The sequence below is a fragment of the Bubalus bubalis genome, chromosome 3, assembly GCF_019923935.1.
Source record: "Bubalus bubalis isolate 160015118507 breed Murrah chromosome 3, NDDB_SH_1, whole genome shotgun sequence".
NCBI lineage: Eukaryota > Metazoa > Chordata > Mammalia > Artiodactyla > Bovidae > Bubalus > Bubalus bubalis.
Genome location: NC_059159.1, coordinates 123,468,983 through 123,483,286, shown reverse-complemented (window position 1 = coordinate 123,483,286; position 14,304 = coordinate 123,468,983). Strand labels below are relative to the sequence as shown.

Sequence of the window (14,304 nt, the reverse complement as noted above, 5' to 3'; positions counted from 1 at the left end):
GAGGAAGCTCATCACCCTGGGAGTGACTGAGGCAGGGAGATGGGGGGGCCAGTGGCCCCAGCCCACTTACCTGGAAAATGAGTTCTGTTCCCTCCCAGTTCAGGGTTTCCTTCCCGTGGCCACACTGTCCAGTTCAACAAGCAAAGCCACGTAAATTCAAAACACTTGATTTATTTTTGCGATTTTCAACCAAGCCAAGAGAAGCAACAGGCAGGTGGCACCAAAAAATTCAGACCTGCAGGGCTTACAACCCAGACTGCTCCCACAAGAGCCTGTGGTCATCACCCTCCCTCAGCCTCCTCCCCCTGCCGCCGGAGCCTCCCGCTTCTGGCGCGGTTACGGCAGACGTCACCGCTGGGAGTCCTCACCACCCCAGGTCCGCCTGCCATGCTGCCTCTTCCTGACCACATTCTGCGGTTCTCAGCCTGCTGATCTTGTGCTTTTTTTCCCCTATGGTATCTGTAAGACATTTCTTAATTCTTCAGAAATAAGAAAATTTCCCCAGACAATAGGGAAGCAGATTCTAGCTCAGAATGGGAAGCAGGACAAAAGCAACAGAATTTTCGCTCAGGTGAGTCTGTCTGTCCAGAGGCAGGATGGGCAGCCTTGATCAGGTAGTGAGCGCCCCGTCCTAGGAGGTACAGACAGCAGTCGGGGGAGGCAACTGTAGGAGGCATTCCAGTGCAGGATGAGTGCCTGGGCCAGAGGACCAGCTGAGTCTCAGGCGCCTCTTCACAGCGTGTCTCCCTCCCCCTCACTGAGCGCTTGGCTTAGAAGGAACAGAGTTTCCTTGCTGGTCCTAGGTTTCCTCCTGCTCTGTTATCCAGCTTGGAAGATGCAAGTCCCCAGGGCTGCCTCTCCGTCTCCTCCCTACCTCCTTTCCTGGGTGCACAGTTCTGGGAAGGCTTTTCCTCCTGGTCTGGTTAGCAGTGACCCTGGGGCCACCCTGTGCTTCCTCTCCCCGCACAGCCTCAGGACTCTACATCCAGAGCAGTGAGGCACTGCACATTGTAACCAACGTGATCCACGCCAACAGAGTCAGGGGCATCACTGTGGCCCAAAGCAGTCAGCTCACCCGTGTGGCCAACAACAGCATCTCCTGCAACCGCCAGAGTGGGGTCAAGATCGAGGCCCAGTGCAAGGTGGAGCTCCGGGGCAATGGTATCTATGACAACAGAGGCCATGGCGTCATCACCAAGGGTGACAGCACCGTCATGGAAAATGACATCATTGGCAACCGGGGCAGTGGGCTGCAGCTGCTGCCCATGTCTGACACAAAGGTGTGTGTGTGTGTCTGTGTGTGACATGCGTGCCTACACCAGTCCCAGGAGAGCCGTGTGTGTGTGTCATGTGCATGCCTATGCCAGTCCTAGGGGAGCCCTCGTGCCCTCTCTGCTGAGAAACAAAACCATAAACCCTCAGCAGTCTGCAAGGGTGCCACCTAAACCCTGCCTGCAAGATACAGGGGGCACTTCACACAGGAGGGGTCCTGGCAGGAAACTGGGGTGGGGGTGCCCCCTGAGGTATCTTCATGGTCTTCAGGTCAAGATCAGGGCTATTTCAGCTTTCTCCTCCTAGAGGAATAATCTCACTGAGGACCCGTCTTGCCCTGGGGCCTTGCAACACCGTCCTTTTACCCAGAGTAGCCTTCTCCCCACTGGCTGTCACTGTCTTCTGGAGGCCCTCCCTGGCCCCACAGGCTGTGGGAGGTGCCCCTTTTTTGGCTTCTGAGGAGTCTGTGCCCACCCCTGCCTCCAGGGCACTTCCCTCAGTGCTGTGTCTGCTCCTTCTCCTGGTTTTCTTCCCCACAGGACCTTGAGCTCCGAGCTCCACTTTTAAGCAAAGCACTGAGTTGGGTGCTAGGGTTTCATTGTTGAGCCAAGCAGACCCAGTCCCTGCCCTTGTGAAATTACAGTCCCAGAGCCTCCTTTCGGCTTTGTGGCTTCGTGCGTCCCTGACTTCGGCAAGGAGTAAAGAACTCCTTAGCTGTGCATCCAAGCACTGTGGGAAGGCAGAGGAGGGCTCATGGTCGCCTCAGCTGGACCATCAGTGGCCCTTGCTTCCGGCACCACCTCCTCAGTCTGAGGGCCCTTTTCACATTGTTCCTTCTTCCTGAAACATCTCTCCCTGCTCTGTGCCTGAGAAACTCCTACAGCTGATCCATCACCTTTTCCAGGAAGCCTTCTCTGGTGCTCTGGCTGGCCTCGACAGCCTTTCCATGAGCTCTCTTGGCTCAGTGCTGACCTACCTAGTGTGCTTGTACCCCTCAGTTTTATAATTGGTGATTCATTCACCTGGCTCCTCACCAGTCCCTGAGGTGTGACAAGCTCTGGCTGCCTCTCCCAGGTAATAAAGAACCGAATCCATTCATTCCGGGCCTCCGGCATTGCAGTACAGGGCCACGCCAAGGCCCTGGTGCAGGAGAACACCATCTTCCAGGGCAGGACCAACAAGACCATCTTCCAGCAGAGCTCAAACAACCAAGAATGCATTATACAGAACAACAGGTTCTTGGTCTTCAAGAAGTAAGTGCATGGGGTGCCTAAACCAATCTTCTAGAACCACCGCGAGGTCACTGGGGAAGCCAGGCCTAGTGATTGTGGCAACCCTCGCTCCCTAGTCATGTCAGCTTTCAGCTCTGGTCAGATAAAGGCCTGTGCTTGACCTTTGTGTTGGGCCTGGGCAGAGGACCTGAGCCTGACTCCCTAGGAGGGAATAAGCTTTCAAAGAGTCTGGGTATGTGGTTTCAAATCTCACTTCTGCCAGTTACTGGCTATGTGACCTTGGGCAATTTACTCAGCATCTCTGAGCCTTAGTAAAATCCACTTAATAATGTCCGTAGCACCAACTTAAGATAAAATAAGGTCCTGTCACCTAGTAGTATATCTGAGGTCTCACATGAGTGTTTATTGCTGTGGCCACTGTTGCCCCTTCAACAAATACCCCCAGGCTTTTACTCACCCCTTAGTAGCCAGCCTCTGACACTGCCCACACCTTGCCAGCCCTACTTGTAATATTATCATAAAAATACAAGACAATGTTGCTGGTTTAAGCAGTTTAGGATTTGATATGTATTACAGGTGATTCCTTGTAACTTAGGTCAGAAAGTCCTGATCAAACCATCACTATCATTTGATTTTCCCCAACCCTTCATAACCTCCACAAAAGCTTGAGAGATTGGAAACCCATCAGTTTCTGCCCTCCGTAGATTTGTATTTTCCAGAATGTCATCTAAAGAAATAATATACCATGTAGTCTTTCGAGCCTAGCTTCTTAGACTTAGCCCAGTATATCCCGGATTCCCCTGTGGTGTCGCATCTGTCATTCATTTTTTTTGTTGCTGAATGGACGCACCACTTGGTTTATCTGTTCATCAGCTGAGGAATATTTAGGTATCTTCTAATTTTTGCTGATGATTAATAAAGCTTGTATGGGACTTCTCTGGCAGTTCAGTGGTTAAGAGTCTGCCTTCCAATGCAGGGGGTGCAGATTCAGTCCCTCATCAGGGAACTAAGAGCCCCGCATGCCACAGGGTATGGCCAAAAACTAAGAGTAAATGAATGAATAAAGCTTGCATAACATTCATGGTCATACATAATGGGAAAAAAAAATTGGGCCTGGAGGAATGAAAGAAAAAAAGAGAAAGTCACTGGTCTTATCTAGATCCTTGTTTAAAGATGGAGGAATAGAGGACGAGAGGGAACCTGTCCAAGGTTGCATCAGAACTGAAGGCAGAGCTGGAACTGGATTTAGCTTCATGCATGTCCCACCCCCTTTTGCTATCACTTAACTAGGGAGACACAACCTATACCCCAATTTAAACACCTGGATCTTGAGCCAAAGGTAAGGTTGTACGGGGCATTCAGCAAATGCTCTAGACCCTCAAAGACTGCATTCTCATTTTGCCCCTTCAGGTCTGATACGTGGCGCCTGGCAAACCCACCAGCACGGCCTCACCTTGAAAACTCTCTCCGAGGCCCCTCCGCTGCCCATGGTGGGCAGAAGGTGACAGCCATGGCAACCAGGATCACAGCCCATGTGGAAGGTGGTTACCACAGCAAACGCAGCATCTTCTGCACCATCCTGTAAGAACGGAGAGCTGCAGGAGGAGGCAGCTGGGGGGCGTCCGAAGACCCCAGGAAGCAGGCAGATACCCTGCTGTCAGGCTCGGGCCCTGCCGGGCCAACAGGTTGCAGCCTTCACGGAGGGAAGAAGTAGCACTTGTGAAGGCTCCTGCTCGTCTTATCTCCTCCTCCCTGAAAAGCAGGCTCTCTAGTCTTCTGGGGACTAAGAACAAGGCACCTCCAAAGCCCTTTGGCTCCACGGCCCACAGCAGGAAGGAGCTTGGGTTTTGTGTTGGTTTGGTTGGTTGGTATATTTGGCTGTGCCATGCGTGCTGCTTGCAGGATCCTAGTTCCCCAACCGTGGAATTATTTTTCAAGGAGAAAAAGGGAACAGAAGTTGGTGGGTTTCTAGTTCCTCAAGCTCTTGTAGAGATGATGAAGAGTTGGGGAAATTGATTCTGAAACCTTGGCCAGGGTTTTCTGTTTGAGTTACAGGGAACTATACACACCAAACCCAGAATCTTCTCAGGGAAGAACGAATTTACTTTTAAGGGACAGAAGTGATTCCAGTGAGATGGAAAGAGCCCCGGAGTCATCCCCTTTCTTAGCCCTCACCTTGACTCCCCGGGGACACTGCCACACCCACCCTGCTGTGAGGGAGGCTGGAGGTTTGGTTTCCTTAAGGACACAGTTCTCTTGGATGTGGACCTCTGAAGGAGGAGGGGCTTGAGATAAGGAGCCTCTCTTGGCAGGCTGCCCCAGGGACAACTGGGAAAGCAGGAGGGGCGTGTGGAGAAGGCTTCCCTCAAGTGGTTAGGTGTGCAGGTGAGGGCTGGGCAGTGCAAGGGCTTACCTGACTGCTCCACCCTCTGGTTGCCCCCAGACTCAGGAGGACATAGTTGACTCAGTGCCTGCAGCATAGGGAGGATTCGAATCCCACAAGCACACCCAGACCAGCCGCCCCTGCTGGGCGCCAGACAGGTGGAGATGGAGGTGCTTGGGGCCCCTGTCTGTGTCCACATTCTCATGGATGACTAACCACCTGCCTTTACAGACCCTACCGTGGTTTCCCACTCTGTGCCTTGGCTCACACTCTCCTTACGTTTGGGCGTGCCCTCCTCACCAGCTATGCACGCCCAGGTCCCACCCATCCTTCCAGGCTCAACACGCCATGCGAATGGCAGCGCTCTGCCCTCTGAGCCTCCTCTGCCCCCCACAGGGTACACTCTGTCTTGCTTAGAAATTACCCAGGTCCATCCCTGTCCACTGACTCACCTGTAAGCTCCATGAAGGTCACCGCCTGTGTTCCCAGCCCAGGTTAAGGGGAGGGTTAGTAACTTGAGGAGAGGGACAGGAAGGCTCTGCTAAGCTCAGCTGTGAATGTGTGAAGGTTCCAGAGCCAGGCGGTCTCAGACCCACTATTCAAGGAAGGGGGCCTGACACAGGCTCGGCTCAACCTAAATAGTCCCCCACCAACCTGGCCTTTCATGCGGCACCTCACCAGCCTGGTAAGGTCATGGTTGTACACCCACAGCTGGCGTCCCAGGCAGGTTCTGCCAGGCCCCTGGTGCTGTTCTCCCAGGTCGGGTAGGGTGTGGCTAGAGGGAGTCAGAGGCTCAGTCTCCTCCCTGAGGACTTGGGGCACAAGAGCGTGGGTGCCTCCACTCCCCAGCACTGTTCTTTGCACTTATCTGTGGCCCCAATGTGAGTCGCTGTACAAAATGCTGCCTTTTATTATTTTGTAACAAATGACTTTTCTGTGAACCAAGTGCTTATGAAAATCTCAGCAACCAAAATAAAGTTCTATATTTTAAGAGGCACTTTGGGGGGTACTTTCCTTGGTCTGGGTATCTACTGGGGGTCCTGAGCACTGGATGCAGGCCCATCACCTTTCTGCCTCCCAGAGGTACCACAGCTTCCACTGAAGGAGGCGGGAGACCCAGGGCCATCTTGTCCATTCAGCTTGTTCCCACAGGAACCCAGGTTTTAACATCTGTGTCCTCACAGGTCAGGGACCGTGATGCAGGCCTGCCTGCCCCATGGGCTTTCTGAAGAGCAACAGTGAAGTCCCTGGTGTGGATGACCTGATGGTCTGCAAAGGGATTTCAGATCCATGACCACGTTTTCCCCAGTTTTACTCATTTAGCATCTACACATCACTTGAGTAGAAAGCCAGTAATTAGTATTTAAGTGTTCTTTTAATTAAAAGACTTTTATTTTTTAGGATAGTTTTAGAATTTTTCTCTTAAATATTCCTAACTGAGGTATAGTGGATGTTTCAGGTGTACAGCATAGTGGTTCATAATTTTTAAAGGTTATACTCCATTTATAGAATATTAGCTATATTCCCTGTGCTGTACAATATCCTGTAGTTTATTCTCCTTGTAGTTTACTAATAGTAGTTTGTACCTCTTAATCGCCTACCCTTACCTTTCTCCCCCTTCCCTCTCCCACTTGTTGTTCAGTCGCTCAGTCATGTCAGACTCTTTGCGACCCCATGGACTGCAGCACGCCAGGCTTCCCTGTCCTTCACCATCTCCCACCGGTAACCACTACTTTGTTCTCTAGATCTAAGAGTATGTTTGTTGTTATATTCACTAGTTTATTTTTTAGGTTCCACATATAAGTGCTATCATACAGCATTTGTCTTTCTCTGACTTATTTCACTAAGCATGATACCCTCCAAATTCATCCTTGTTACAAATGGCAAAATTTCATTATTTTTAAGGCTGAGAGTTTATGTCCATGCATCTGTTTCTGTTTTGTAAATAGGTTCGTTTTGTCATAAGGTGTTTCCCTTGTGGCTCAGACAATAAAGAATCTGCCTGCAATTCAGGAGACCCAGGTTCGATGCCCGGGTCAGGAAGATCCCCTGGAGAAGGGAATGTCTAACCACTCCATTACTCTTGTCTGGAGAATTCATGGACACGAACCTCGTGGGCTACAGCCCATGGGGTCGAAAAGACCTACAGCCTTCATTTGTCGTATTTTAAATTCCACATATAAGTGATATCTTAGGGTATTTGTCTTTCTCTGACTTCACTTGATAATCTCAATCAAGGTCCATTCATGTTGCTGCAAATGGCCTCATTTTGTTCTCTTTTATGGCTGAATAGTATTCCATTGTATATATGCATATCTTGATCCATTCATCTGTCACTGTTCATTTAGGTTGCTTCCATGTCTTGGCTATCGTGAATAGTGCTGCTATGAACAAAGGGGTGCATGTATCTTTTTGGATTAGTTTTGTCTGGATATATGCCCAGGAATGGGATTGCTGGGTCATACGGTAATTGTTTCTAGTTTTATGAGGAATGGAATACTGACCAGTGTGAGGTGGTACCTCATAGCTTTAATCTGCATTTCCCTAGTAATTAGCAATGTTGAGCATCTTGTCACATGTCTATTGGCCATCGGTATCTCTTCTTTGGAGAAATGTCTCCTGGAACCCAGAAGGGCCGAGTCAGCCGCTAGAGACGACTCCTGCATCCAAGGGGGCAGCAGCTTTCAAAGTTGGTGACCGATCCTGTTCTTTTGGATGGTGTCTTGCTGCCTGAGAGCTGATGCAGTGATAAAGGCTGTAACAGTGGGTTTCGCTCCTCCCCTCACTCACTGCCCACACAATGGTGCCTGCCCTCTAAGGTGGCCCAGGTGTCCTCTGAGTACACCCTCAGGTGCGGTGCCACCAGACCCCAACCCCTTCAGGCTGTTTCCACGAAGTTCACCTCGGTCCTCTCATGGAGTCTAATCTCCGAAGCCTAAGCTTCTGCACCCAGCCCCCGCCCGGACTGTGGACATGAACTCCAGTGGACACCTATCAGGCTGGGGAGTGCACACCCATAGCACTGACTGTCTATACGGGTCTCTATCTGTTCTAGCAGCTGCAGACTGACGGCTGTGCTCTCCTCCGAGGCTCTGAAGCTCCCTTATATTCTGGCTGATCGCTGCTGGTGAAGGGACTTCAGGGTGCGGGAACCTTTCCTCTTTCACAGCTTCCTTCCAAGAGCACAGGTACAATCTGGATTCCTTCCCCTCCCCCCTTTTCTTTCATCCTACCGTTACGTGGAGATTTTCTTGCTCTTTCAGGGGTCTGAGGTCTTCTGCCAGGGCTCAATAGATGTTTGGTGAGAACTGTCCCACATGTGGATGTATTTTTGATGTATTAGTGGGAGGAGGTACGCTTCACATCGTTACTACTTCACCATCTTGATTGCTCTCCCCAGAGGGAACTGTGTTCTGAATGGTGATGCCTGTTAAGGCTCAGTAGGTTCCCTACCCGGAGAAGGCAATGGCACCCCACTCCAATACTCTTGCCTGGAAAATCCCATGGACAGAGGAGCCTGGAAGGCTGCAGTCCATGGGGTCGCTGAGGGTCCGACATGACTGAGCAACTTCACTTTCACTTTCATGCATTGGAGAAGGAAATGGCAACCCACTCCAGTGTTCTTGCCTGGAGAATCCCAGAGACAGGGGAGCCTGGTGGGCTGCCGTCTATGGGGTCACACAGAGTTGGACACGACTGAAGTGACTTAGCAGCAGGTTCCCTACCAAACGTTAAGAGGCTGTATGCAGAAGAGGTGTGAGTAAGGCTGTTAACCTAGGGCTTCTATAACAGGAACAGCCAGGACACACACACATACAGTGCCCATGTTCTGCCAAGTCATCTGGAGGCATAAGTAGAACACCAGCCACTCATCCTATCTTGGCTTTTCCGTGGCTGGGCAAGCATCTGGAAGGAGACTGCTCCAAGTAGCTATCATTGGCTGAGTGCATGGCTTGCTCTCCCACACAGGCCAGACCTGCCCAAGAGAACCCATTCTATCTGGGTGTTTTTTCCTTAGATGAGCCAAAATCTATCACCCTGGCTAAATCCTAGCCACACCCTTACTTCCTGACCCCTTCAAATCCTAGTTACATGCCTGATCTCCTAGTTACGTGCCCCTCCTCCAGGCTCTCCTACCCACCCATGGTAACACTGAATCCTCTGCATTCACAGACTCTATTGATATGCATGATTCCCCCTCTCAAGCTGTGTGGTCACGCCCTGTTGGTCGCTTATACCCAACACCAAGCAAACTCCCTAAGTGCTGGAGACATGGATAGATGGACAAGGAAACAAGCCCAACCCCATTCCCAGTATCTTTACTGTACCTTCTGGAGCCCCCAAAGGATCTCTCTTCCCTCTGTGGCAACTCCCCAGAGGTTTATAGACAGCGTCTTTATCCCCCTTGGGTCCACTTTCTCCTGCCCTCAGTTCATACATGCCAGTTTGCAGACTGTCTCCTCACCATCTGGTCATTTTTCTAGATCCACTCCAGTGGCCCGGGCGGGTCTTGGAAAGCTCAACACAGAGTTTGCGAGTCCTGTCTTGCACCTCAGGAGGTATGTCCCAGCTCTTATGCGCAGAAATAATGGATCAGAAGATAGGGTTCTCTAAGGCAGCTGTGCTTCCCTGGGGTTGCTTGCTTGTCTGCAGCAGCTAAGTCTCCTCCTGAGGGTGCCTTGCCACAGGTGAAGATTTAACCCTTGTGTGGACCTCACAGGTCTTGGCTGTTCCCCACCCAAGCAGCTTACCCTGCGGCCTCCCTAGCCTTCCCTGCTGGCCAGTCAGGCTCAATGTTGATGCCTGCTGATGGGAGTGTATAAGCACAACAAAGACCAATATGGGGGGAGGGGATAAATTAGGAATTTTGGAATAACAGATACACACTATGACATATAAAATAAACAACAGGAACCTACTGAATAGCACAGGAAACAGTATTCATATCTTGTAATAACCTATAACAGAAGAATCTGAAAAAGATAGCTAGATACAGGTATCGGAGAAGGCAATGGCACCCCACTCCAGTACTCTTGCCTGGAAAATCCCATGGATGGAGGAGCCTGGTAGGCTGCAGTCCATGGGGTCGCTAGAAGTCGGGACATGACTGAGCGACTTCACTTTCACTTTTCACTTTCATGCATTGGAGAAGGAAATGGCAACCCACTCCAGTGTTCTTGCCAGGAGAATCCCAGGGACGGGGAAGCCTGGTGGGCTGCCATCTATGGGGTCGCACAGAGTCAGACACGACTGAAGCAACCTAGCAGTAGCAGCAGCAGCAGCAGATATAGATTCTATGTATAACTGAATCACTTTGCTGTACACCTAAAACATTGCAGATCAACCATACTTTAAAAAAAACCAATACAGCTTCATCACCAAGGCCTCCCAGTCCTGTTGAGGCCACTGCTCCCTGTAGCCAGAGGAGGCCCTGGCTATAGTGAATGGTGGGCATAATGTGGCCAGACCAGACAAGAGCCAGAGTTGGGTCTTGGAACAGCACGTGAGCTGACATCTGTCCAGCAACATCACTGGGCCCACCTTCTTCCCTCTCCTTCCAATAGCACAGTTTCTTCTCTGGGTGGACTCACCTGGGGCCTGCTGGGCTTACTCCAACTTTCGGTAGTCTCCCAGTAGGAACACCCTCATTCCACTAGTTCCTTCTCCCTTCCTGTCTAGAACTTCACAGGGTGCAGTTATGGCCACTGCATTGGGCCCATTCACTGTGATCATGCTTTCAAATGGAAGTCAAGCCTAGCCTGGCCTTCTAGTACAGTCTGAGTGACCTGTCACCCCTGCTTAGAAACCAGTTCTTGCCTGACTGCAGCCAAAGATGCCATCTGTCTTGATTGTCAGAATGGCATTTCACTTCTTAGTTTGGGCCAATCATTCATGTCATCTACCCAGGCTCCTTGGATAAAAGGCTGATTCCAGATCCAGGACCAGAGCAGGAAAGTACAAGGCGGCTAGAATATCTTGTGAAGCATCCTTAAAAAGACAGGGATATAAGAGCTAGCTTGAAGGAACTCAGATTGGCCAAATGTGGTACAATCTGAACATCAAAATAATTGGTAACTGTTCACAGGATAATCCATGAGTCCATACTAAATGAACAAAAAAAAATTTTAATGTAAGAGAAAAGAAAGCTTCTCCTTAACAACAGAATGCCAACAGTAAATGTGTAAGAAACTATGAGAGTGAGAATATCACTTGTTGTTTTGTAGCCTTCATGGTACTTCATTCAGCAAAAATGATCAATCCAGGCTAAAACTCATGAGTGATAATTAGACAGGGAACAGGATATTTAGAGGCTTAAAGTATTTCTCCAAAAATTAACTACAAAAAGAAAAGTAGTAACTCCAAAGTGGAGAGATTATAACCTTAAAGACAAACCAACATCACATGCTGCAACTGTGACGTGTATGGGGCAGAGCAACACGTCTGTAAATTCCCTGCCAAAAATGTGTATCCTGAATCTAATCATAAGGAGATGCCAGGCAAACCCAAGTTGAGGGATACTCTGCAAGATGGCTAATTTACTCTTCAAAATGTCAAGGTTAGGAACGGCAAAGACTGAGGAATTGCTTCAGATGAAATAAGACCAATGAAGTGTGATGGACAAAACATGAATATGAGCTGTGGGCCAGATCCTAGTTCCTGCTTTTGGTAAGTGTAATGCACTTATGGAAGAGAAAGTCCTCATTATTCTTAGGATATACACACTGAAGTACTTAAGATAAAAAGGGTGCTTTTCTCAAACTGTCCAAAATGGTTCAAAAGGAAATATATAAGTGCACAAAGCAAATAATAAATAGGATGACGCACAAACAGTTGGAGCACCTGGGTAAAGGATATACAGTAGTTCTCTGTATACGACTGTAATTATTCTTGCAACTTTGTAAGTATGACATTATATAAAAATAAAGTTCTTAAAAGAAGATGCTTTAAAAATTTTTACCTAATTAGCTATTTTTATGTTGAGTCCTCTGCAAGGATGTTAAATATTCCTTCTTTGATCTCATTACTGTCAACAGTGTCAGCAGGTCAGGGCCACTTCCCTCCAAGGAAAAGACTTCATTCTGTTAACATTCTGTAAGTTATTCCACAAACTGCAAATCTTATTAAGGGTATAAGCCTCTAGCCCACAGTCTGTTTTTCTTCAAAGAGATCATCAAGCAACATTATGACAAGTAACTTGGTGGGATCAAGGAATCCTCTGGGAATGCACTAATAAATAAATGGGGTTTTAGAGCCAGAAAAAACCTAGTACAATCCCATTATTCTACAAGTGTGTACTGCCGGATAGCTCTGCCAAGGAAAGAAGGTGCCACTCATGGACTCTGGCTCACTCCAGACACTGCTGTTTATATACCGGGCACTGTGCTAGGCGCCCTCTCTCTCTCGAGACTTGTTGGAAAGGGCCCTCTTTTGAGCCTTCTGATCCACAAACCCTTTGATGTGCGAAAACTGGCTTTTCAGTCTTTTGGGACTGCATCGCATACACTTAGTGAAGTACACCTGTTGTCACCCAGGACAAGTATACAGCTGACCCCTGAACAACGCAAGCGATTAGGGGCACCGACCCTCCACACAGCTGCAAAATCCACATATGATTCAGGCCAGCCCCCTGTATCTGTGGTTCCACATCTACAGGTTCAACCAACCACTCATGTGGTGCTGTAGTGTTTACTACTGGAAAAAGTCCACGTCTAAGTGGACCCAAGCAGTTCATATCCATGTTTTCAAGGGTCAGCAGCATACTTACCACTCGAGGCCTTTCCCCATCCACACCACCCCTCGGTGTGAGTGACGGAAGTGACCCACACGGTGCCTGCTTCCCCATGGGGACAGAGGCTGCTCAGAGGCCAGTCATATGCTGTGATCTAATCACTGCTGGAAATTAAGCCTCGAGGTGTCAAAACCATCAGAATCTAAACGTATTCATGATGACACCCACAAACACACTAGGGATTCTTTTCCCAAAGTCAAATCAGGATTATTATTTTTTCTGATGCAGAGTCACATACCTGATTTTTGCAACAGCTTAGATAAAGAAAAACAACAGGCATTTAGATTTCCTGCTCACACCTCTGCTGGAGGGAAGTGCCCACTTCCCAGGATCAGACACAAATGGGGACAAGCCAGACAAGAACACGGAAAATGGGCATTTCAGGCCTGGTCATGTGTTAGAAGTGACTGACAACTGCACCCCGGTAACTGAAGAAATACAAGGATCACATGCCCTGAATGAATCATCCAAGGCCCATGTCTACTATGTCTTCCCTAACCGATGGCCCAGCTGCTGTGTAAACATCTTCCTTTCTCATTTTCAGAGAGAGGTGGGTTCTCTCTTCCTTCTTCCACTACCCCCGGCCCCCAGCATGAGCCCCACATACTGCACTGCTCCCACTGCCTCAGGAGAACCTTGAAGAGCTGAGTCTGAGCACCAGCCATATACCTGAGGCTCTGGGTCACAGTCCCGTTCCTCACAGCAACCCTCTGGACACCACTTCTCCATATTCCCCTGGCAGATAAGATGGGTGGCAGTAAGCACCCCGTCCCACCTGCTTCTGGTATGGCTTCCTGTAACTCGAGGCTGGAGAGCTGAAACCTATTTCTAAGACACCCTCACTGCTAGGATTCTGGACAAAAGGAGATCCCTCCATGTGTGCTCACAGAGGAAGGAAGCGAGGCAGGCGGCCAGCCTCTTGATCTTTGGGCTGCCCATGCTGACAAGCCAGGAGGTGGAAGCCTGGATACTGAAAGTATGGGTGGCTGAGCCAGCATTCCAGTTTCAAGTTACCAGCTTCATGAATTCCGGAAGCAGCTGAATTCAAGAAGCTTCATGAATTCAAGTGGCTTCTTCACACCTGGCTGGCCACCCAAGCTGTGTTCTTGAACTCAGCAGTTCTAGCAGCAACTTCCTGACACCAGCTCCTGCAACTTTTTAACAACTTTGTACCATTTTATCCATGTGTTAAACGCCTTTCTCCTTAAGAACATCTACGACCATTTGTTTTCTGTACTGAGCTCTGACCAATTAATTCACTGGCTTTCAGGGCTCACCCCTGCCCTGTGTGTGGCCTGAGCCAAGCTGAGCAACTGATTTAATCACTTCCTCTGATTTGGTTCTGCTTTGTTTCAGTAGCCCAGAACTAAATTAGCCTGTTTGGGCAACCCCATCACACTGGTGACCTGAAGCCTCCTCTCCCAGCCCTGCTGGGCTTTGTCCTCACCATGGACGCCGCTGGTCCTTCCAGACCTAAGCACAGCATTTCACATTTCTCTTAATGTTAACCTTTATCCATTAGATGTGGCTCAAGGTTCAGCCTGTGAGATCTTTTGCCTCCGACCCTCCCACATCCCACACATGAACCATCTGCCATTTATAGTCACAGTGACACCAAAGCAGAGACA

The 14,304-nt window shown here is 49.3% G+C and overlaps 1 protein-coding gene across 1 annotated transcript in view; it reads left to right on the top strand.

Moving 5' to 3' along the window:
- Positions 1–5,884, top strand: part of FBXO10 (F-box protein 10) — a 42,583-nt gene extending 36,699 nt beyond the window's left edge. Inside the window, exons 10-12 of the mRNA XM_006063485.3 lie at positions 970–1,280; positions 2,347–2,525; positions 3,915–5,884. Of these exons, the coding sequence (XP_006063547.3) occupies positions 970–1,280; positions 2,347–2,525; positions 3,915–4,089 (665 nt within the window). The 3' untranslated portion in view covers positions 4,090–5,884. The remainder of the gene's footprint in view (positions 1–969; positions 1,281–2,346; positions 2,526–3,914) is intronic.
- The last annotated feature ends 8,420 nt before the right edge of the window (positions 5,885–14,304 follow it).